Source organism: Monodelphis domestica, chromosome 5 (genome assembly GCF_027887165.1).
Source record: "Monodelphis domestica isolate mMonDom1 chromosome 5, mMonDom1.pri, whole genome shotgun sequence".
In the NCBI taxonomy this organism is placed as follows: domain Eukaryota; kingdom Metazoa; phylum Chordata; class Mammalia; order Didelphimorphia; family Didelphidae; genus Monodelphis; species Monodelphis domestica.
The window spans coordinates 161,042,726-161,068,226 of record NC_077231.1 but is presented as its reverse complement, the minus strand read 5'-3'; the positions used below and the strand labels follow the sequence as shown (position 1 = coordinate 161,068,226).

Below are 25,501 nucleotides of genomic sequence, written 5' to 3'. Positions count from 1 at the left end.
ATCAGTTGGAGAATGATGTATATTGTTATAAATTTGTAAAATCTCTTTATGTATTTGAGATATGAGACCTTTGTTCAAGAAACTCTCACAACAACTTCCCACTCCTCAAATTTCTGTTTTCTTTCTTAACTTTACTCCTGTTCTTGGAAACGTTCCTAGTTTGTCCCTAGTACAGATAATACTTACTCTTGGTTTTATTTATTTATTTATTTAAAAAAACCCTTGCCTCCCATCTTGGAATCAATACTGTATATTGGTTTTAAGGCAGAAGAGTGGTAAGGGCTAGTCAATGAGAGTTAAATTACTTGTCCAGGGTAATACAGCTAGGGAGTGTCTGAGGTTAGATTTGAACCCAGGACCTCCTATCTCTAGGCCTCACTCTCAATCCACTGAGCCACCCAGCTGCCCCCTACTCTTGGTTTTAGACAGAAATGATTACAGTAAGCAAAGGTCCATTTATTATTATATTTTGTATCATTTTTTCCAAAATGGATTAAATAGTATATTTTATTAAAATATTTTCTGAATCTCTTCCTCTATCTTGTCCATATTGTGCTGTTTTTTGATACTTTAATCAAAGATATTTTGGCATCATACTCTTCTTATCATCATGGAATGATTTTATTTGTTTGCTTTCGTTGTTTGTTTTAATTCATTCCAGCCTTCTGAATTGTGATCTTGTGTTAGGGCGAGTCTGCATACTTCTGAAAGGAATGTTAAGATGTTTTTTGGCCCTGTTCTATATTCTCTGGAGTCTTAATGTTGTATTTCCTGGATATTGAGTGCTAATATGAGTTCATACAGCCTGACATTTCAAGGACCTGCCAATTTTCAGTCAAATTCCTCTCCTTTCAAAAATTACAATATCTATGTGTTGAAAGCTTCTGAGTAGAAAGGAAAGTAATTGGAAATAAAATGAATTAACTCAGTTTCTTATCCTTCATATCTTTTATCTGTATATAAATATATAATATCCCAGGGGTTCAGAATTTAGTTTGGTTTATGAAACAGGACCCAGTAAAATTAGAGATAATATTTTTGAAAACACCTAAATATTTGAAGAGCATAAAATTAGTAAAAAATTATTCTACTTTAAACCAGATTTTAGAATATGCTACTATAATATTTTCAAAAATTAACTTACAAAATACATAGTGTTTCTAACTCTACTCAATGAAATCAGGCTTTGAGTCTTCATTGTTATGTAGGAACATTCATTTTATGGTAGTTCCCACCCTGTTAGAAAGTCTGGGAAAATATGAATCTGGTAACAAAATCAGCATAAATTTTCAGTTATTTTTTATGATTTTATAATAATTTTTTTAAATTTACATATTGATAAATTCCACATTTTCTCCCTTCTACCCACCTCATTCTGTCATATTGTTTCCCAATTTTTCCATCAGTTTTTGTCAGAATTCTGTTTCCAAAAGCTTGGACTGTGAGGTTGCCAAATATAGGTTACTATGGTCATTTACTATTGTGTGTTATCTCTAATTTAGTCCATCAATCCACTTGGCTCTTTCTCAGTCAATATGAGATTTCCACTTTATAATAAAATTTGAGATCCAGTAGACTCAAGCTACCTTCCTTTATACTCCCATTCCCCCCATTAATGCTCTATATTCTTGGCCTTTTGTTTTTCCAGATGAATTTTGTTATTATTTTTTCTAGCTCTATGAAATATTTTTTGGGTATCTTGATTGCCATAGCACTAAATGGGCAAATTAATTTAGGTAGAATTCTCATTAGGTAGAATTGATTTGGCCTACCCATGAGCAGTTGATGGTTCCCCACCCCCAATTGTTTGAATCTTATTTGTGTGAAAAGTATTTTGTAGTTGTGATCATACAGTTCCTGGGTTTCTCTTGGAAGGTAGAATCACAATTATTTTATTTTATCCACAGTTTAATTTTTATCACAATTGATTATAAAACTATCGAATTAGGCATAAAAGGGGTTGCAATTTTTAATGTCAAAGTCAGAGCATGAATGATAATTGTAGGTCTTTTGAATAATCAATTTTAAGAAATAACTTTCATACTGTCAGCATTAAATATATTCAAACTAATGCATAAAAAGAAAATACAAGTTACTATCAATGTTGAAATATTTGCATAAACCATTAAAATGGAAGCCAGTATGTTGGATGGTGGTTTACATCAGGTACCTTGTAGTAGAAATTTGAACATACTAAATTTCCTATCATTTAAGAAAAACTTCTTTACCTTATCACATTCACTGAATTGCTGGAAAACAGAAGTGCCAATGCTGAAGGGAGAGGAATCAATTTGTACATCTCTTTTCCATAGTAAATAATAATTATGATGATAGCTTGTATTTACATAGTGGTTTAAGGTTTGAAAAATATTTAGATTTTCTGATTTTTAACCTCTCAATAACCTTGTGAAGTCAATGAATCAATCCGCTAGTATTATGTATGACAGACTTTGAGCCTGGATGGACTTCAAATCTTGTTACTTATCTACATCACATGGATTTTAGAAATGCCTGCTATGTAATATGGACCTAGAAATAGTAATCCTATTAGCCAGCCATTTCTGACAACAATAGGGATAGGAATAAGGATCTGTAATTTCATTAGTATAAAGAACTCTCAGATAAAATAAAATTTCTATCAATGTAGTAAATACCTTCCCTGGAAATTACAGCCTTTGATAGCTGCCAGAACATGGGGAAGTTATGTGTCTAGTCCAGGGTTACATAGCTAGGCAATGCCACGATTTTCTAGCCTCCAGTGCTGACTCATTATGCCCTAGGCCACTGATGCTAGATTGAAGTCCTTCCCCCTTTATATGTTTATCTAAATAATAGAATCAGTTAAGATGTTAAAACCATTAAGCAGAGAATGTTATTCTAAAACCAGTTACTTTATACCATATGAAAAGAAAATTGACTATTCCTTATAAGGGGAAAAATAAGTAAGAGAAATTCTAGGATTTCAACACACTTTATTTAACCAGGCAAATAATATTTTAGCTATTCAATTAAATATTAATGTGCTGGCTACACTTAATTGTTTCTTATTGAAGATATAGTCAACATTCACCGTAATAACAGTTTCATCATGCTAAAAACTATACAGACACTTGCACTTTGAAAAATGTTTTTCTAGCACATTTTATCTACAGTACCAATGATTGTGAAGGACATATCATTACATCAGCAAACTGTACAAACTACACATAAAAATAAAGAGAGCCACCAACATACAATTTACATTAAAGAGATTCTTTGGGGAAGGGAATACATAATCTTTACATTTGGCAGAGTTAATAAGATTTTCTTAAAAAAGTAATAAAATTATATACACTTTAATAATGTTCCAAATAGATGGTATTAAATAGCACAAATAATATTACAAAACTAAACATCCACATTGCCTACCAGGTTATGTCCTATGTGATGTGAGCAAAATTATATAGGTTACTCTGAACATTTATTATAAAGCAATTGTACTTTCAATTCTATACAGAGAATTTGAAATTCCATGGAAGATTATAATATTTAGAGAAACTGAAGCACATTTCTGTTACTTTTGCAAAGGAGAAAATAATAGTTCAACACTTAAATCTTCTTTAACAGTCAAAACATGTATAGTTGAAGCAGCTCTGGAGACTGTTTTGGAACAATATGAAATTTGTTCTAATTCAGGCTTAAAAAAACAAATTTCATCTCCCAGTTACTAATATTCTGTGTTCCACGAGTACCTGTTATTTTTCAGACTCAGCTAATATCACCCTATTAACATATCATAATTTATGACTATTTAAATAATAAAGTGTATGCTTATATCCTGATCAATGATCAAATTCACTTTAGAAATGTCTTTGATCTTTGAACAGTTGTAACTTGGTAGTGCTTATGGAGGAAAGCCATTGGACCTTCTTTTTCTATCGACTGCCACTCATATTAATAGGCTTAGTGTCCTAGACATTAGATGAGGTCAATGGTGAAGCCATTATTTCCATTTGAGAAAAATGGAAAGAAAAAGAAAAAAAAAGAAAGGGAAAAAACTCGAGAGCTTTCAATAAATGTGAATAAAGGAGAAACTTTCATTTTAGTCTATTCTCCCTAATTACTCTTTTTGGTGGAACCTTAGGCATTAAACTATTCAAAAAAAGTGCTTCTAACATAAATCTGAAAGCTTAAGAATTTATTTCAACATTGTATAGCTACTGAATAGCTACTTCTAAAACCAGTGTATCTAATGAACTAACTTACCAGCTCAGACATTTAGAATAATTAGATTAACTATAAATAGTACCATGGAGAAAGAGTGAATTTTTAAAATGCATGGAAGTGTTAAAAACCAGTTCCTTTCAAAGATGAAGTCTATTTTGCTCATTTTCCCACAAAATTATTTGTTAGTAACATTTTATTTTTTTCTCATTTTCCCTCAAAATGCATCCTTTGGCATACTAAAAAAGATCTATTTCGAAAATTAACTTTGCCACTGACAACAATGCTGGCCAGTTACAAAGAATTTTTTCCAAGGAGTCGTGCAACATAATCTTCTCTGAAGAAAATGTCCATTTTCTGGGAAAAACAAAAGAGCAACTAGAAAATCAGGCTCTTAGAGAAGGAAATAACTTTTACCTTCCTGTCATGTTCTGTATACCATTTTTACAATTCCCTTGGAACACTCCCATCACAGATATTAAAGATGCTGAAGATGCATTTATACTTTGGTGAAAGCATGTTTGCCATTGGGAATGAGAGATTCACACAAGGAATCTTAACATTCAATTTTTGGAACCTTTTAAAAATAATCAGTGTTTCACTAGAAGTACACACGTTTTTCTTTATGTACAATTCATTATTCATGCAACTTTCAATGTATCTTTTTATCAACTTAAAAAAATCTTCTATACAACATATTTGTCAGTTTCTTTGCTTTACTTAGTGACTTTTGTGTATAGATGGAAATAGCAAACCTGGTATTTGTTTTCATTCCTGAAACCAGGAACAATGAGTAATTCATATTCAAACTGTAGTGAAATAAAATAACAAGATTGTGTGTCTCTGATCTGAAATGAAAGGTATCCTGGTTATATTTCTATAGATAGCAAAATTGATTTTGGTTGGGGAGGTAAATAAAGACATAAATTAGACTCTGAGTTAAGTTAGAAATTTATATGCACCATGAGGACTGTGACATGTCTAGTGCTAGTCAGAATTTTATATGGAAAATGCATGCTCAAGTTCATTTATGATGCATTTTTCAGGTTAGGATAAAAACTCTTCTCAGGTATTCCAACACATTCTTTGCTCAAAATATGCTCCGAGAAGACAAATAAGAACCAACAAACCGAGAGCATAAACAAATAAAAATCAGCTGCACCAAAAGGGGAAAAATTATGATCCAGGTAACTGATTCCTCCTGTTTCTACTTTTTCGGCTATTGATGAGTGCTTTTAATTTGCCATAGTCCCCTCTTATCTTTTGTGATTCATCTCCCTGTGGAGAGGCGCTCTGCTGCCTGGTGTCTTTGCAATACTGATTAATCATCTGCATTTCTGAATGGCTGAATGCTCCCACAAAATCCTTTGGGTGGAATTGCAGTGCCCGGACAGAACTGGCCCAGGTCCAGGGTGACCACTTGTCAGTCACAAAGGCTACCATCTCTGAATCCAAGACCTTGAAGTTAATCTTGGCTATTGTTTGTTTGAAGCTGTTTTCTGTTGCAATGCAATGGTACAGTCCTTGGTCAGAATCTTGGACAGAACGGATTAAGAGTCCTTGTTCAGTGGCAATGATTCTTTCGTTAAGTTTGACCTAGAAAACAACACATTAAAAAAAGTTCTCAATGACTGAGATACAGTCAATTCAGCAAATTATTTATTTTGTTAATTTCTCATTCTTTGGTTGAATAATATATCAATTTAGAAAAAGTCCATATTCCAAAGAATCAAAATTGTGATTGTTATATTTTTCTTACCTATTGCACAAGTGTATGATTCCTTTAACAGGAGAATTAACAAATTATTTTGAAGTTGCTCTCTACTTTTATCACAAGATAGGCCACAAAAGAAAGTATGGGTAAAATAGAACATCTACAAAAACACTACTGCAGAAATTACTAAAATATATTTTTTGGTAAATCAATCTTTTTTAAGGTAGAAATCACATAGTGCATTGATTCTCTTTGGCATGATAATGAGAGGCATTATATCTGAAATCAATTCAGTTCAATTTAATCTGACATTTATTAGGAATGAAAGCAATGGAAAATAGACAATATTTATTATTGTAAAGAGTTCTAATCTCTTCTATTATCAATTTTTAAAGAGTATCATTGTTGGACTATGTACTATCTCCTCTCAGTGATACAGACAAATAGCCAAACGGCTAAGGTCAGGATTGATAATAAATCATATTTCACTCACAAATATGACAATAATCTAATGAAAAAGAAACACTTTCTAACATGGGAGAATTTTGAAGTTTTAATCCTGGTTATAATTTAAAATTAAATAGCTAAATATAACTTGACAAATAATTTTCTGGAGATCATTGTGTTTGTCATACTTATACTATGAAAGGATAAATCCTAAGCATTTACTTTTTGCCTAACATTAACTCATAATATATAATAAGTATTATCACTAATCTATCTATATATCTATTGATCTATCCATATATATTCACCAAACTACTATCAGAGGCAGAACTTGAACCTAGATCTTCTTGACTTCCAGACTAACTCACTCTTGAAAATATAAAGGTTATTTCCTTTTTACTTTGCCCTATGTTGCCCAATATTCATTTAAGGAATAGATGAATGAATTCTCCAGTGGCTCGATTACTCTGGGACTTCAACAAAGACTCGACTATGATGTAGCTAGCACATTATAGAGAAAATATTATCAAGGTGTGCAATATCTCATAGGCTTGTTATTTCACCTTATCATGGCCTCTGATTGGAAGGTGGAATGAATTTCAAAACCTCCATTTGAGGCTGCAACTCAGCTTATACATATCATTTCTTACCTGGTTATACTGTGGCTTTCCCTGACTTCTCCATTATGTCTCTGCCTCCAGTACCTTTCCTCCTATCTCACTCTTTCCCACTTTAATTTCCATCTTCCTTTTGCATACTGTCTTCCCCCAGTAGATTGTAAAATCCTTGAAGGTGAGGACTGTATTTTTATTTGTATCTTCATCTCTTAGCACAGTGCCTGGAGTGCTTTATAAATGTTTACTGACTATTCAATATATGAATGAATCTAATTATATATGTAATCTCCTTGAGAGCATGATCCCTGGTCATCATGTTCTTTTGCTTTGTATCCCTATGTCTGACATAGTGTTATGGACATAGCAGACTAGTAGATTATAGTTATATAATATATAATATACTATATATAGCATATATAACTTATAAATAATGTTATTGAATTGATGAAATTTATTGGGTTCAGACAGAGTACTGACTGTAGTCAGTAGCATCTTAGAATTTCTATGTTTAGCTGTATCTTTACTTAGTGTTAGAGGAAAAAGAACATTTTCTGAAGAAATGTATAAAATGTTAGCAATAAAAAGAGAAAGAGAAAAGGTAGGACCAAAAGGAACAAGGGCTAGACGTAGACAGAAGTAAAAGTAAGATATTTTTTGAAATTAAATTTCATTGCAAAGTTAAAATTTTATTTAAGAAGTCAGTAAGAATCCACTCACAGTTTAAGTGAACCTTTCGTATAAGTAAAAGTAAGGAAGATGTTTTAGAGTGCAGTATTGGAATGAATGAAGACAATGAACATCAGTATGATTTGGAAAGAGACTGACATAGTCCTCAAAATATTTCAGATAAGAACTTTTTTTTTGCTTAATGGGGACACAGAGGAAATGAATAGCATTCCCTCCACTTAAATCCCTCCTCCACCTACACCCCAAAGTGTTTTACAACCTTATATCTCTTGGGGAATACTTTAGTTTAGGTAAAATGCACAAGGAAGGAAAAGATCATGAAGAATTTAAAGTGAGTGAATGAGTGAAATTAATGAGAGACTGGAGTTCAACAAATAATAAATCCTATTTTACTCTGTCTGAAAAGCAATTAGGAAGCAAAGTAATAAAAGATTCAGTCTTTCAGTTAAAATACAGTTTAGCATTGATTTACAAGTTTATGTTTCAAAAACCACACATTAACATAGGATTGTTCCTCTAGAGAATGTGAGGAACTTATGGGAGTTTCCTAATAAGATCTAGCAGCTCATGGCAAGAATAAAAGATAAATCTGTTTGAACATTTTCAGTCTAACTACATTGAGATGAAGTGCAAATAGTAGTCTCTCCAAAGCCGAAAGCAAACTATTTTAACTATAATAGTTTATCCTGAAACTCTATAATTTTCAATTTAAAGTAGGGAGTTTATAAGTGTAGAATGTTGCACACATTATCAGATGATATATGGATGTCTATTTTTTTTATCCTTTTCATTTGCTATAAGGAGTGGCTTTTGGTGGGGATTATTAGGATTTGACTGCAGTATTAAAAGAGGTAGGAAAGGAGAAAAGAAAGAATTAAAAATAAATTTATTATGGAGAAGAAAATAATAGAACCTTACTAAATGAAATGAGAAATATGAAGACTGTGATCCTATAGTATTTCTAAAGTATAGAAATCAGGAACTTCAAGGACACATTAAATTTATTATTTATCCTCTTTCAAATTTTAATTCAATGTTTACAGTAAGTGATCAATGCTAAATATTTTAAAACATTCATCACAATCAAAGAAAATTCTATGAATACTCATTCATAGTTGGATACATAATTTGTTACTAAGGAAGAAAAATTTTATTTATTTTTTATTCTCTTAGCCTTGTGTAAACTATTCTTTCTCCCTTAGTCAGAAATTCTTTAAACATTATAACCATGGAGTTACTGAATTCTCAAACAACTATGGAGTAGGGCCACATTAGTGTGCCTAAAGTCTTCGTTAGGCCACAAAATGAATGGAACTTCAACTACATGTATATGTAGGAATTTTTTTAACCTCTTATATTGGGTCTCAGGGAAAAGGACAATTCTATACAGTGAGCAAAACAACTAAAGAAATAGATAAAAATTTTTTGGAACCACTATGAAGGTTCCTGATAGATGGTTAAGGGCAAGGTCACTTTGTAAGCTAAACAAACTCCATGATAATTTACAAAAAAGATAAAATTAGAGAGGGTGCAGAAAGGTTCTTGGATAGTCTAGAAAATTTGTGTCTTATTCTCTCTACAATTTCTCTAACCTGAAACTGAAACTTGAACACTGTGGACATTTGGCAATGGAAACTGATAATATGAAAGATGCAAAATGTTTTTTTGCTTGTTTGTTTTCTTCTTGCCACAAAATATCACAGTTTACAGTAATTTCTTACTTATAAATGAAAACAAAAATGATTTAAGTTCCCTTTACATTCCTCACCCTATCACATTTAGTTTCTGGAATGGCACACATACTATTTCTTTTACAAAGGCACCCTCACATCAATGCCACATTCCGACAGCCAAAGCTCTTGTTCCAGTAACTTAATGATAGAGGTGGGCAGGCAGAGAGGTTATCTAATTAATCTATCAGCTTTTAGGGCATCTGATTTTAAAGAACTTGGCACCTGTCATCCTGATGGTATAAAAGGATGTTCATATGCTGTGCTTAGCTGGTTTGATTTGAAGCATGCTGACCCACTTGGTGATTTAGAGCCTTTTCATGAGCATTGATTGATTGCTACTGAACTGCATCACTCACCTCTTTCCTTCTGTCTTTGTCTTTCTGTAACAGCCATTTGATAGATGCCTGTGGAGACTTGGGAGTGCACTCAAGGAAAGTGGTGTTATTTTTTACTCCATACTGAATAATCTCAGCTGCATTTCTATATGCTGTGAAGCAAAAGAATGGAAGCCAACATATTTAGAATCTTTTTTCCCCTGTGTGCTATCTTTAAAAGCGAAATTTATGTCTCCTTAAAATTAAGACCCATTATAGAACTCTTTTCATAATATATCTGACCAATTGATTTCACACATATGAGGCCATTAACATTAGCATCTTTTTTTTGTCCTTAGTCCCAATGGGAAAATAACCTGCAATTTCTGAAAATGTTATGTTGGGGAAGACAATGAATAAGGTCTTATATTCAATACTCTGGCAACTATTTAATTAACTTCTTTTCCAAGCATCAGGCTATTAGATACATAGTCTTAAAATACAATTTATTTTTAAATTATAATTTGATGTGTGAATATTCAAAGGAATGCTTTGAAGTATGCTGACAAAAAGATAATCTAGTTATGGCTTCTCTCACATTAGTGATGACCAGATCACAAATGGATTAGAAATTTTGAAAAATAAATGTTCAAAAGTTGTTTTAAAATTCTAGCAGAAAGAAAAAATGGCATTTAGTCTAAAAAAGAAAAAAAATGAATTCATCAACTATTATATGAGATCAAATTTATTCTGTGAAAACCAAACTTAATTATAGAGATACACAGGAATGCAAAGATAAGCTCTGTTGAATAAAGGGTCAAATTCATGATGGGTAAAAACCATTGGGGGAAAGTATCTGAAGTCTTATATTAACATACATTGAATTAATAATAATCACAACAATGCTATAGTAATAATACACATATATTTCCTAATAAAGTACTTAAATGACATTTTAAAATACCCTTGCTTGAAAATGAGTTATTTGCATTTTATGATATGCTGTAATAAAACCACAGGAATAATAGCTGATAGTCAAAGGCAAGTAATCTCTTTACACAATATAACTATTTTTCAGTTAACATACCTTTTAGATTAAATCCTCTGCACTGAGTCATTGGATTGCCATGTCTCACATCTTGTCTGCGACTCCGCCTAAGGTTTAGAAGAATGTAAAAGAATGATTAATACTATATTTTTCCCAAATGTATTTGCCAAATACTATTGCCCAATGTATTTAAATTTATTTCAAATGGTACCACCAGCATTTGTTTATATATATAGGCTATGTGAGGTAAAGAAAAGAACACTGTAGTTAAAGTCAGATTATTTGACTGATTTGGACTCATAACTATTGTTTGAGAGGAAGATATCAATGGACCTTTTTGAGTTTCATTTTCCTTATCTGAGAAATGGAGCTAACAATACCTATTTAACTGCCTCAGTAGTGTGGTAAAGGTGATCATATGAGAAAACGTGCTTGAAAGCACTTGGTAAAGCATAATGTAAATTTAGGCTAAATGGCCATAACACTCTTATGAACCATAAACTATTTTGTCTGAAGCTACTAAACCATAACCTTATGCCCAGGGCATGAGCAGTCGTCAGAAGAATCACATTGAGAGAGCAACTTAAGGTATAAAGAGGAAGCTAATCTAGCTAGCACTACTCCCAGCATGATTGAGTTGTTATTGTTCAGTTTTGAATGAAAATTAAAAGGCATTCATTATGTACTGACTATCTGCTAGGTAGCACTATGCTCTACTTGTTATATGGTGCAGGCTTTTCAAACTCACCATCCCCCTCTTCATTGCTTTTGGTTAAAAATTATTTTCAATTCTTTGGAGATTGTCATATACAAAGTCTTGCCGCCATAGGAAACACTGGTAGAATTCTGATTCTAATGCTATGAACCTTTGTTTCTGGGAGATCTTTGTGGTTGTTAAAAAAAGGTCTTTGCAGTTTCCCAAAAGTGATCCAACCTACTCCTCCTTCTATTTAATTCTGAGCCATATTCATTGTCTATTTGTATTATTTATCCATTTTATGTTTTCCCTGAAGTTTATGATCAGTGAAACTAGGCTATTTCTTTTTCCATCTTTAAAGCATCTGAAGAATGTTGATGTAGAGTTTGGAGACACTTATTAGAGCATTCAAGACAGCTAGTGCTCTATTAATTTTTTTTAATACTCTCAACAGTAAGTATAGTGGCATATGTTAAAAATATAATTAAGGAGCTTCAGTTTATATTCACTATTTTATACCTCTATATAACTGTATAGTCTTTGCATGTAATCCTATTAGATAATCAGTATTTTAGTGATAAATTGTGAGGAATAATTCCAGTTATTGATTGAATAACTGTGAATGAGACTCAATAATCAATTTGTGAGTAAAACATGGAAGAAAATATCTTAAAGTGTCTTGCCAATGAGAGTTTTATGCATGTCTCTAGCATATCAGCATCCTGGAATGTGTCCAGACATTATGAAATTTCAGTTGGCTTTGAAGCTGCTGTGAATTCGGTGATCTTTATTTTCATCATTTATGGAATGGAAGATTACTTCCCAGAGCTAAATAAAAGACCTGACCTTCTTGAAGAAGGAAAGCTACTAAAAGGAAAAAAAAAACCCTCTGCTTGCTCCTTCTGAGAAGAAATATTCACAAGACTACCTCCATTTTAAGGGATGGGGGGTGGGGAGGAATTTGACTCTATTTATACTAGTTGACAAATGAGCCCTCAGTCTTTGGCCAGGCTGGGATGAGCCTGGACCATGACATTTTCTAATTTACAAATTTCCACAGTATAAAGTCAGTCTAGCCTAGATAATTACTTTCCAGTAGATTTTTTTTTTATTTTACACATAGTATATTCTTTATAAGTTTTAATCACATTTTTCTATTTTCCCCTATTCATCTCATCACTCAGGAAAATTCTTTCAATATCTTTCCTCCTTCTCTCCATCTTTCTTCTTTTTGTGAAAGCAAACATTACTTTCTTTTTTTTTTTAAGTTAATGCTCTCCCCTTAGATTACCTGTTGGAACAATTTTCAATAAGGCCAACTTTTTTATGTGGACCCTACATTCCCTCCCTCTCTGTCTTCACTGGTAGATTACCATCTTTTATCATTCCTAATCTCTCTTTAATTTTCATTTGGTCACTATCAGCTGTTTCTCTGGCTTAAAACTAACCTTATATTGTCCTGTCTATAAAACTATTCTCATTTGATTTTACAATCCTTGTAAACTATCATATTTGACTCTCTTCTAATACTAAGATAAACTTTTTGAGAAAGTTGTTTATACCAGATGTTCTTCCTTACCGCCTCTCACTTGCTTCTAAACATTATATTCTGGCTTCCAAACTCACATTTGACTGAACCTGCCTACTCAACAGTTACCAAATATCTATCAGTTGCTAAATTTCAGTCCTCATTTTCTTATCTTCTATAATTTTTGACACTGTTGCTCAGCTTAGTTTGGATTCTTTCTACTCTCTGTAGGTAGGACACTGCTCATGCTTAGTTCTCTTCCTGCCCTTTGGACTGTTTCTTCTGTTTATTTTGTGGAGCTTCCTCTGGTTATACCACCAATCATGAGGGTCCTTCAAAACACTCCCTTTTGGGATCTTCTCTCCTCTTATGTTTTCATCATTCATATTACTATGAGTATCATTTCTATGCACACCATTCCTTTATCTATGTATCTAACGCTAATCTCTCTTATAAAAATCTAATCCCATATCACCAACAGAATTTCAGACATGCACATGATAAATTGGGTGTCGTGGAGGCATGGAGGACAACATGTTCACCATGTTCAAAGGAGAACACATTTTCTCTTTTTCTCAAACATTCCCCTCTTAAGAGCTCTCCTATTATTCTCAAAGGAATAACCATCCTCCTGGTCATCAAGGTTTTCAACTTCAGTGTTAGCCTCCACTCCTCTCTTACAGTCACTAACTTCCTATATAGAATCTCTTGTCAAATCTCATATTTTGTACCTTCATCTCGCTTTTCAGTCCTCCTCTCTCCATTTACACTTGGTGCAGGTCCTCATAACTCTATGCTTTTCTATTTAAATATCTTTCTAATTGTTCTCTCTCTCTCTCTCTCTCTCTCTCTCTCTCTCTCTCTCTCTCTCTCTCTCTCTCTCTCTCTCTCTCTCTCTCTCCCCCCCCCTTTTTCTCTCTCATTTCTTCCCATTCCATCCTTCATGTCCCCTCACTATTCCATAAAATCTAGTGCTCCCTATAAATTCCCTCCTTAACTCTATCTTGTGGATTTTCTGATTTTCTTCAAATCCCAGATAAATTCTATCTTTTACTGGAGGACTCATCAGTACCTTTCTTCTCAAATGAACTTTAAACTGTATATATGTTATATTATTTTTTATTGGCTACAATTCTTTGAGACCTCATTTGGGATTTTCTTGGCCAAGATACTGGAGTGTTTTGCCATTTTGCCAACTTGGTTTGATAGATGAGGAAATTGAGACAAACAGGGTTTAGTAATTTGTCCAGGGTCATATGCCTAGTATGAGTCTGACATCAGATTTTGATTAGGTATTCCCGACTCCAGGACCAGCACTCTATCCCCTGCACTATTTAGCTTCATCATGTTATATATGCATAGCCATTCCTTATTCAAAAGCAAGCACTTTCAGACCAAGTACCCAACTTTTGCCATTTTTGCATAGCTCAGTGCTTGGCAAATACTGAATACTTAATAGATATTTATTGGCTGATGAACAGTATAGATGTAATCTACTGGGAGAGTATTATTAGCACTATCTTGACTATTTCCTAATAACAACCTCATAGAATATGTCTGCAATGCATGTAATTTCAAGTAAATGGGAACATAGGCATACTAGACTGGTAGTTGTTGATATTCCCTGTAACTTATAATACACACAAATATGTTATTATGTACATATTCATAAATACTTTAAGATTTTTTTCAATTCATAGAATATAATTAACACCACACTATATCATTGTAGTGTGTAACAATTATGTTTTTATGGCCACTTTTTGATAACTTTCATATATTCTCCATATGAGAACATGAAATATTGTTAATAGATCCTTGAAATTTTTATCTCTTCAAAATAATATTTGCCTTATGTAAATGCTTAGAGAAAACTCAAGTGCTAGGCAACTATGGTATCTGTGAATGATCATTTGCATTAACATTTCAAGACAGTTTAACAAATCAGTCATGCTTTGTTTCTAACTGAACATTCATCACCTTTATTTATGTATTTTTTTGGCTACATCCTAAGACAAATTTGATTCTAATATGGAGATCTTATCAAGAGAAAACATGTAATTTGACTTTTTAATGTATCAAGCTAGATGTGATTAGGACAACAATTATTTTGGAGAAAAACTTGGAATCTATAAAAAAGCCTATGTCTCAGAGAGGGAAAGAGATAGTGATAAGAAAAAGACCACCTGGGCAAACAAAAGCAAATTCACATTCCAAGATAAATTTCTAAACTCACAAAAGAAAAACCTTAAACACAAGAGGGCAGTCTTCATGTAACATAAAACTTTACTTCAAAAATAAACTCAAAGTTTTGAAAATAAACCATTTGCTGTCTACAGAAAATGTCCTGAAGCAAAAGAAGAAGAAGAAGAAGAAGAAGAAGAAGAAGAGAGAGAGAGAGCCGTCATACAAGCACTCACCTAAAAAACAAGGGCAATAGGTAAATGTGAAAGATGAGCCTTTGCCTAACATAACAGAGATAATGTCATGCCTAGAAAATATTTTTGTCATGTTTTAAGCTGCTTCAACATTGATTTCTAGTTATATATTAAATATTTATATTGAGATACTTGAGATTCATTGGTCTTTCCAGCTAGAAAATTTCACAAATAATTAGGGCAGAAATAGTTTAAATAGTAACATCACCCTTTCTATAATTGAAGAAGCAGGTAGTTGGTATTTGACTATTCAGTTTTGGTTGAAAATATTGAGAAGTATTCAATTATTTGATTTGAGAGTGGATGCATGATGTTTTCTTTGTTCCTAATATCTCAACCTGGGCCACCAAAGATGAACATTCTCATGATAAAATGGTTGGAGTATATTCCATCAGATAAGGCACTCCTAACACAGAGTTCACCTTAAATAAACGTATGGGGAAGGTAAACCTCCCACCAGGTTATCTAATCTTATTATATCCTTGGGTATCAATGCAGAAGATACCTGGTCAGAAGATCAACTTCTTATGTATAGGAAAACTAGTCTTTCTCTAATCAAGACATTTTAAGTCAGAGTATTCTCATTGGATGGGGTCATATGCATAACCCTAAGGTGCTCAAGAACAAAAAGCTCCATTTAGCAAAAATTGGTTATACAAAATTAGTTTGGGGTACTTTTTTGGTGCTTTAACTTGTCTTGTTTGAGCATTCCTGTGTTTCTGATGTTAGTTTCTTTGCCTAGTCATGCTCTGCTTCTATAATATATTCATAGTTCTTTTTAGTCATAATGGCACCAGTATTTCAGATACTGGAATCCAGTTAGCTTTGTGGGTGGGAGCTAACAACAACAAAGTTAAGGAGGTTTTAGGTAAAATCTATTTTTTCCCTAAAATAATTAATTGTGGTTAAAAAAAGAAAACTGGGAAAAATTAGTTTTCCTACATAAGAGAAATAGTGTCTTGGAGAATACATTTTTTTTAAAGTATAGAGAACTGGATATCCTAAATATGAGTAAGAACTTGAAAATATATTTGTAAAAAGGCATGATCAATAGGAAAAATTCTTAGAAGTGGAAGCATAAATTATAATTAAAGGTCTAGGTAGAAGTATTAACTCTGCCAAAGGAGTTTGGACCTCATCTTTTGGGATAGAATGAAGAAATTAAAGATGCTTAAGATGTTGAGGCAAGTCAGATGGTGTTGATCTCCATGAAGTAGGAGGCTAGATGTTCTTCTATAAGTGTTTGAGAAGAGTTAGGGTTAGGGATTGAGAAGAGAGTGTTGAAATTATAAAAACTGAGTTAAATATCATGTTTTTAATATAGAGTATATTTGGAAGTCATGAAAATTCCCCTAAAGTTATGCTGTATGTGTTTAATGTTTTAAATTAAGATTTCATGTTTTTTCTTCAATACTTAGTACACAGCAGTCTGAGAATAGAAGTAGATAAATCAAGATAATGTATATTAGCCAGCCTTAAGCATTAATTAAAAAGGCAATTAGAAATTGTAGAGTAGGGAGAATTCTGAATTTCTGCTACAAAAGGATGTTAGATTTCTAAGTAGTCCAAGTAGGAAAACTACAACAATAACATGACTTTCAGAATAAACTTGAATTCAATTCAATTTGGCAATTATTTACAAATTGCCTCCTTTGTTCTGACCACTATTAGACCCTGAATGAAAAATTCAAATTTAAATCAGGGTACCTATTCTGACTAAGTGTGTCATTAAGAGAAGGGTGGAAGAGGATAGTATTTAAGACACATGGCACATATATGAATACTATAGTAGAAAGAATAAAGTTATCTGTGGTATGATAAGAAAAGGTCATTATCAATTTCAGAAAAATTGAGTAAAATTTCTTAGTGGTTATTGCAAAATAATGACTAAAAATTCAACTGGTATCAAAGAGTCTTAGAAGCTGAAAGGGAGCCTCTGGGCTAATTTGTACAGTACTAAAGAATTTCTTCCACAGTATAATTGATTAATAATTTTCATTTGCCTTTTTAAGACCACTTAAATTTTATGTTTAGATAGCTCAAATTGTTAGTAACTCTCTAATTATGTCAGTCTTAAATAGACTCCACTTCAATTTCTCCTATAATTTCTAGTTCTGCTTTCTGTGGCCAGACAGAACAGGTATAATTAATCTATGTGCTATATGACAATCAAACATTGAAATATCTTCAATTACTTAGACACAAGATGTGGCAATTTGTTTAGTAGTAGAAAATATAGTTTATTGAAACTTGGTGGACTGAATTCATCAAGAGCAGCTAGATAATGACTAATCCTCTTTTCATTTGGATTTTTTAACCTTTTCATTGTCCACTTCTTGCCAAAACAAGAGTAAAGATAAGTAGTAGAAAATAATAGAAATTGAGAGAGATGTTAGGAAGGTATTGTAGATGCAGATAGCAGAATGAGAAAAGTCAATGAGAAAGAAAACACAGAGGACCACAGAGGAGGAAGTGACTAGTTCAATTTGTTATAAAAAACATAGAATGTAGGCAGAGAATATTATCATAAAATAGAAAATATAAAGTGATACTTGATTGTATAAACACTCAAATGCCTGTCTAGAAAAAAAGTTGCACCTTTACATTGGGCCAATGTAGCAAAAACTTTAAAAACTGTCTAGACATGGCTACATAGCTATATATAAATATATGCTGTTCTATTTTTAAAAAGAAAAGAACCTGACCAAAAAATGTTTTGCCTTCATCTTTAACAGAATTGAAAATCTACATAAGAATATTAAAGTTATCAAACTGTGAATTCTCCTGCCACATGTTTTGTGGTTCACTGCTGCTATCTTTAGAAAATTTGTCAAGGGCACATAATAGCACTGTGCTCCATACCTCAGATCTCATGTACCTGGCAGTCACATTTCCTGCTGGCACCTTCCAAAACACAAGCATGGCTTATTCCTTTTAGATCTTGGATGCAAATGAACTCTCCAAGTTCTTTCTCTCTAAGCTCTGCCAACTATGTAATCCCCCTCCATTACTACCATTATTCCATCTCCCTAGTCCTGTACTATAATTTTTAGTTTTTATAATCTTGAGATTTTCCCCTCAGCCCTGCCCAATATTCTTTTATACATACTTTGTTAAACATAAACTCAGTTCCTTTGTGTTTTCTTGATATCATGCTTTAGCTTATGCTGTTTCTGGAACACTGTGATTTGTACTCATCCTTTAAAACCAAATTTAATAGTTAACTTCTTCAGAAGGGCTTCCCCAATTCACACAATCATGAGAACACAGAATTTAGAATTGCAAGAGAACTGGGAAGTTATATAAGGAAACTGAGACCAATTGAGATAGGATCATTGGTCTATTCCCCTATAGTTGTGGTTAATTTTTCCTAAAAGGCAACAAGTGTCCTTTTTTCATTCACCTGTTTCCCTGGATGCAGCTTCCTAATTAGGGGAATAAAAAAGTTGTTCTCATGTGGAGCTGCCCTCCCCCAAGTTGGTAGGTTTCTAAAGATTATCCAAGTCATCACATTCCACCCTGTTAACCAGATATGTTTCCAGATGGAGAAAACCAAAATCTGTGTCAAGAGAAGCTAAGTGCTATTATATCCTTGTTGAATATTTTTCCTGTGTTAGGGCAAGGGAAACATTCTTTTGTTTATTTAGTTCAGTGACTTGCAAATTTGTGCCCCAAATGAAACTGAAAATGGAGCATTAGCTCCACTTCTAGCATGGGGAGAGTGAAATAGTATGTCCAAAGTCATACAATTAGTAAGTCACAGTCAAGATTTGAACTGAAGTTTTCTGACTCCAAAGCCACATCTTTTTCCATTATACTATCCAGAGTTACTCTCCCCCTTGTTGCAAATTTTTTATAACAAATGCATTTGTTTACTATATTGTATTAGAATGTATTCATGTGCCATATTTTCCTCCTTCATGGTAAGCGCCACAAGCTACATCATAATTGAACTTTCTTCCCCAACTTTTGGAATAAAATATACACACTCTGTATTGAGTTGAAATATTAAGGACTGACCTCTTCCCTGTTGGATAGAATCTGGAGCAAGAACTGCCATCCCAAGCGCAGTAAGGATCTCTTGCTAGGCAGCAGTCAGCACAAGCTGTCCCATAGATATGACAACGATGTAGAGACACTTGGGAAATCCCTTCATTGGAGCTGACATATAGCTGTTGCTATTAAAAGAAAGATGATGATTCATTTCAGATGCAGAATATAGAAGTCTTTGAGCAAGAACAGTCTATACTCTATGTCCATAAGCCTTTGGATTAATTTTGGAGAGAAGATCATCAGGCACCTATCAAAAACATTCAAACAATCAAAAAGCCAAAAATAAACAGGATTTCCCTAGGTCAATATGCCTATACCATTACCACTATCCTGTTAAAAATTCTTAAAGCCCCATGTTACATTTCTGCTTTCTAGACACTGTTTCACTGTTATTTATTTCAGATTGGAACTGAATGTTACAGATTTATTACAGATTTAAATTACTTTGAGTAATTTCTTTGAATTCTGTTCACTAACATGCCATAAAGTGATTTTCTCCCTCCCACTTTAAATTTAGCAATGCTTCACTGTAACCTGAATAAATGGAGGGTTAATATTGGGGATATTTTTAGTTAAGAAATAGAAAACAAATAATTCCAAATAAAAGGAAAAAAAGGAAATTATAACACATTTTTATTTTATCTATTTTTTTTAAAACTCTTACCTTCTACCTTAGAATCAATACTGTGCATTGAGTCCAAGGCAGAAGAATGACAAGGACTAAGCAATGGGGGGTGAGGGGGGGAACTTGTCCAGGGTCACATAGCCAGGAAGGGCTTGAAGTCAGATTCGAATGTAGGACTTCCCATCTCTGGGGTTGACTCCCAGTTTGCTGAGCCACTTAGCTGTTCCCCCCACCCCCGACCCCCTGCCCCCCAAAACAGACACAGAGCCATTTTTATAGGTAAACTATTCACAGAAAGCATTTAATTTTTTAAATGAATAAAATTTAATTTTTATCATATAAGAGATAAATTGTTTCTATCCCCTCTCCCTCCCCACCCCAGGAACATTTCTGGTTTCCTATCCTTGGCATTTTCAATGGAAACTTGGCATGTCAAGGCTATATGAAATCTCATTAGTTGACTCTAGAAGCTCCTTGAGAAAAGAGGTAAGCATTTTGGTTTTCGTATCCCTATGCCTAGAAAACTGCCTGACCGGAAGCATACAATTAATAAGTGCTCCTCAATTGATTAGTTCCTAAAGTTTGAGGGTCATTCTGAAGTTTTTGCCTTTTACTCAGCTGTTCATAAAAGTTACAGGACAAGACTCCTGCATTCAAGGGATACTCATGATGATTTTGCATTTCTTTAAAAAAAATTCCCACATTACCCTGGTTATTAGCACCCTTTCCCTCCAGTCAGTTTTTGATAGTTTTTTCTTCTTTGTTTGCCTTTAGCATTTTCTAACTATCTACAAACTCCAATTTTAATCCAGTCTTCCAAAAATGGAACATTTTCTAAGTATACTGTTGAAATCTATTTTATCTGCACTCATATATTTAAATGCATACATCAATGGCCTATGCTTTAACAATCTTGTTCGCAGCTGTTATTAGCTTTAATTTGAGAGAGTTGTCAGAATTGGGATGGCTCAGGGACTCACAGCTAGTCTGTGTCAGAGGCAGGATTTGAATCCTGATTCTGGGTCCTACACTCTAGCAGGGTGACATGCTGCATCTCATTTGATTGATGAAGGCCATAAAAGTGTTGTTGTTCAGTCATGTCTGATTTCTTGAAGCTGTGGAATCTACTGTCCATGAGGTTTTCTTGGGAAAGATGTTGGAGCAGTTTGTATTGCTTCTCCAGTGGACTAAGGCAAACAGTGCATCAGTTACTTGGCCAAGGTCACAAAGCAAGTAAGTTTCTGAGGCCAGATTAATAAAATTTCTATATGTCAAATATCCAGCTACTCAGAGAAAAGTCCACAAAGACTTTATCCCAGGTAAACCCAGGCTCTGAGATAGCAAAAAAAAAAATTTCTGACTGAACTTTTTTTTTTTTATGAAATGGCAGACGATATTAGCTTGGGTTAAAATATTTTAATGAAAAGTAAGTGAATTTTGGTTTGCTTCCTTCCCTAAATTCTCAATTTTCCTTTCATTGCTTGCTCTAAATCCTGTTGGCCACTAGACTTGTAATGTGAAGTATCTTAGGGGATGTCTTTAACCCTTTATAAACCTTGGTTAAGATCCACTGGCATGTAAGTTGAAAGGGTAAGGGAGGGGAGAAAAGAAACAACTGCCACTACTAAATAGGTTGCAGAATGAATTATAACAACTGAGATAATTAACTCTCTTCTCTAGAATCTTGATAGTTTCAATTAAACAATCCAATTTCCTTACATTGTGTTCTTTGGTGAAGTTAATACAATTTCTAGTGTCTTTTAGAATATGAAATGGTAATTGATAACAATTTTATAACGCCTTTGATAGGGGGGTTTGTTTTAAATATCTCAATAATCACTATAAACAACATGATTGTTTCGGTGCAAACATATACAAAAAGAAGGTGCCCCCCTGCTATATATTAATTTGATATTTTTCTCCAGACCTTTCTCTTTCTACCAAGCTGAGCTAAACAAGGAGTTTCCCATTGACTTCAAAAGGACAATCTGCCTTTGGATTAGTTCCCTGGGGCACTGAAAATGACTAATGGCTTCTTGTTACTTGGGAAAATGTTTCTCATGCACCACACAAACATTTTTACAGATGAGACCTTTATTTCTGTATGTGCCATTTATTTTCCTTCATAAAAGTTAGTCAAGTGTAAAGAGTACAAGGCACGCTGTGGAATTTTTCATTTGTTTGGTCTGAGACCCTTGAAGAGTTTTGCTAAAGTTACGGAATCGCAGTTGTGTTGAACAGCTGAATTCTTAATGCTACATTACAAGAATAATATAGCTCATGTTATTGGTGGGGGGAGGGAAGCAGAGTAACACAAAACATACACAAATGGCTTCTGATAAAGTGGCTTTCGTCACTGGGGTTTTTAAGTCTAGTAATTTCCTTATAGCATGTACCTCTAAGAGGGTGAATACACTGATCAAAGCTCAGAGGTCAATTGTCCTGCTTCCTAGTATTTTCACTTGGATCTAAGCCTTAGGTTTGACTTGAGCAGGAAAACAAAAGAGGAACTGGTTAAAGTTATATAATACAAACTGTTTCATGATTAGGCGTTCTACCTTTGGATTGATGGTAGTGTGCCAGTCTAGAAAGAATCCTTGATGTTCCCCAGTCAGAAGACTGAAATCTCAGGCCTGGTTGTGGAATTTCTCATGACTCCAGGAAAATCACAACTCAACTGAGCTTCAGTTTACTTAGGTATAAAATAGAGTAATACTTGAACTACCTATTTCACAGGAGTGTCAAGCAATAACTTGAAGTTGCACTTTGTAACCAAGGAAACAATAGAATAAAGGAAGTAATTATTATTATGAAGATACAAAACTTGTATGATATATCAGGCATGTGAATAGATTATGGTGGCATTGGTATACCAGCATGGGATAGGGAGAGAGAAGAGGCATGTTCTTCCTATGGATAATAAAATTAAGTGTTTATTGCATATACTGAATGCATCTGAGTTTAGAAATAAAAATCAGGTAGCTACCTATTGATAATTTGGTAAATCTCTCTGCCCCAAAATTTCAGAAATGATAAGAACATATTATTAAACTAAACTTGGTACATGGGAGCTCCTTGAATGAATCAGTGAAATCCTAAATTAAATCTATTTACTATGCCAAGGTGAAAATGATTTAGACCTTAAAAAACTCATATTTAATCTAAAATAAAATTTAATTTGAATCATGAAAATAAGAACTTTTCCTTTTCCAAATGATCTGGAACATGGCTGATTTTTTAAAAACTGGCATCTGATTTATGTATATAGTCAACTTCCTAAACAATAGAATCATCCCAAAGTACGATGGGCTCCCTTGGGATATATCAGGTTTCCCATCACTGCAGATCTTCAGGTAGAGATTAAATAGCATGTGGTTCACTTTAAAGAAATAATTAAAATTAATATTTCATTTCTAAGTACTATAGAAGCTAAATGATCAATAATTATTTAAATTAACTAAAATAACTTATTAAAACATTATAATAGAAAATAAACATGGGTGATACCTTTTTGGATGAAATTTTCATTGTTGTAATAGGAGCCTTATTCTGAAAGAAAAACAAAGAAATAGTTATGTAAGGCACTGAAATCATCATTTTTTTCAAGGAATATTTTATCTATATTTATATGTGTGATGTATAAACAAACCTGTGTATGTAAAAAAAATTAAAAAGGCATTTCCTCCAGGGGGCAGGGGGCAGAGTAAAATGATTTCATGAATTGTGTAATATACAAATGAGGAATAATACATCAAATCCTAACCTGCATACCAGAGGATATATATAAATTATACAGGATAATCTAGAAAATGCATGATCAGAAGGGTGGGTAAGCCATTCATGCAACAGGAATGAGGGTTACCAGGTGATAAATCTGGGGCTTCACTAGTATCATGAAAAATAAGATGCTTAAAAGAAATGAGTTCAAAAAATTGGGCAGGTCCTTTGTGGAAAAAAACTGAGTCCTGTATTGATTCTATTTCTGAAACCATAATAAAATGAATACTGCCATTGAAACTAAAAGTGCTGTGGTGTCTACTCACCTATGGTTCCTTTTATTGTTTCTATAACTTGCTAAACCAAAATAGTCTTCCCTGACTAACAATTCTCTATATCTGTTGCTTTTTCCATAAGAATACCCTTTTTGAGGGCAGGAAGAAACTACTTTTGTTTTTATATCATTAGTGTTGAGCACAGTACTTGTCAAATAGTAAAAACTTAATATTTGCCTTTTCTTTCTTTCATTCATTCAATCATTGATCTCATCTTAATCCTCTTCATGTTCTTGATTATTTCAAGCATTGACACATCTCTATCTGGCACTGGCTCTCATCATACTATCACCACCAAAACAGATAGGAGAGAACTAAAATCTAAGGCAAGAGAAAGGATTTGGTAGGAGGAAGATCCTACTTACTACCTTCCCTCATAATATTAGTGTAGTTTTTCTTTAAAATGTATTAAACTATCCTCACAACTTAATTTGTTTAGGCAACTAAAGCTGGGGCCATTGAGAGAGATTTCTAATGACCTAAGTACAAAAAAAAAAGAAGAAAAAAAACAGTGGGAGAAGTGACCGATTTCTCCCTTAGATTTCTGATGGAAAGACTAGTAGAGACAATAATTTCCTTTCAACTGAAGCAATGTACAACTTCATGCTCTAACTTTGGTCACTTTCCACTCCCTGCTATGGCTAAGTAACTGTTGTTAACAGTGTCAGTTTGCAAATATGTCATTTTATTCCAATCTCAAACCTCAATTACCATGCTAGACTGAGTATAAGTTTCCCTATAGCAAAGAATAAGAGACATACCAAAAAAAGAAGATTGGAATACGAGTCAAAAACTAATTTGGGATGATAGGGCCACTGAAGAACTTGGAGGTTTGATTTAAGCTTCCAAAAAGAATTCTGGAATGGCATTCCACCCTATCAAGCCCTCCACATAGCAAAGCATTGTTTAGTCAATCAAGTTCTACTTGAGGAACAGGTTGGCCTAAAGCAAACTTCTGAATTTTCTCCTTTTGCTAAGAACAATGGGCTACTGTAAGAAATGATTCATTTTAATGAGGTCAGAATAGGAGTCAAGTGAACATGAGTCATGTTCTCAGACTGTAATCCTCTGTGAATGCCAGATTCATAATTGGTGAATTTGGTGAGCATCATTAGCTTGCCTCAAAACCCCCAAATCATTCTTGTGGTAACCTGCTGCAGAAAGAAAAGCTGTAGTAGCTTCTGCCCAACTCACCGACAGGATAGAAGAGTACTTCTGCCTGGTTATATTTCTCTTCCAACCCTGTGGGTGCCTGGGTGTTGTATATGTCTAACATATATATTTATTTTTTCCAGAGAGATGATGTAATAGTCCCTAAAGCCCACTACTAGACTTTTTTAGCAGC

The 25,501-nt window shown here is 33.4% G+C and overlaps 1 protein-coding gene across 1 annotated transcript in view; it reads right to left on the bottom strand.

Moving 5' to 3' along the window:
- Positions 1–2,952: 2,952 nt before the first annotated feature.
- The window catches only part of SEMA3C (semaphorin 3C), a 180,260-nt gene continuing 157,711 nt past the window's right edge, over positions 2,953–25,501 (bottom strand). Inside the window, exons 14-18 of the mRNA XM_001370101.5 lie at positions 23,612–23,653; positions 19,447–19,604; positions 10,803–10,870; positions 9,758–9,888; positions 2,953–5,799 (exon numbers count right to left, since the gene is read on the bottom strand). Coding sequence (XP_001370138.2) covers positions 5,380–5,799; positions 9,758–9,888; positions 10,803–10,870; positions 19,447–19,604; positions 23,612–23,653 — 819 coding nt within the window. The 3' untranslated portion in view covers positions 2,953–5,379. The remainder of the gene's footprint in view (positions 5,800–9,757; positions 9,889–10,802; positions 10,871–19,446; positions 19,605–23,611; positions 23,654–25,501) is intronic.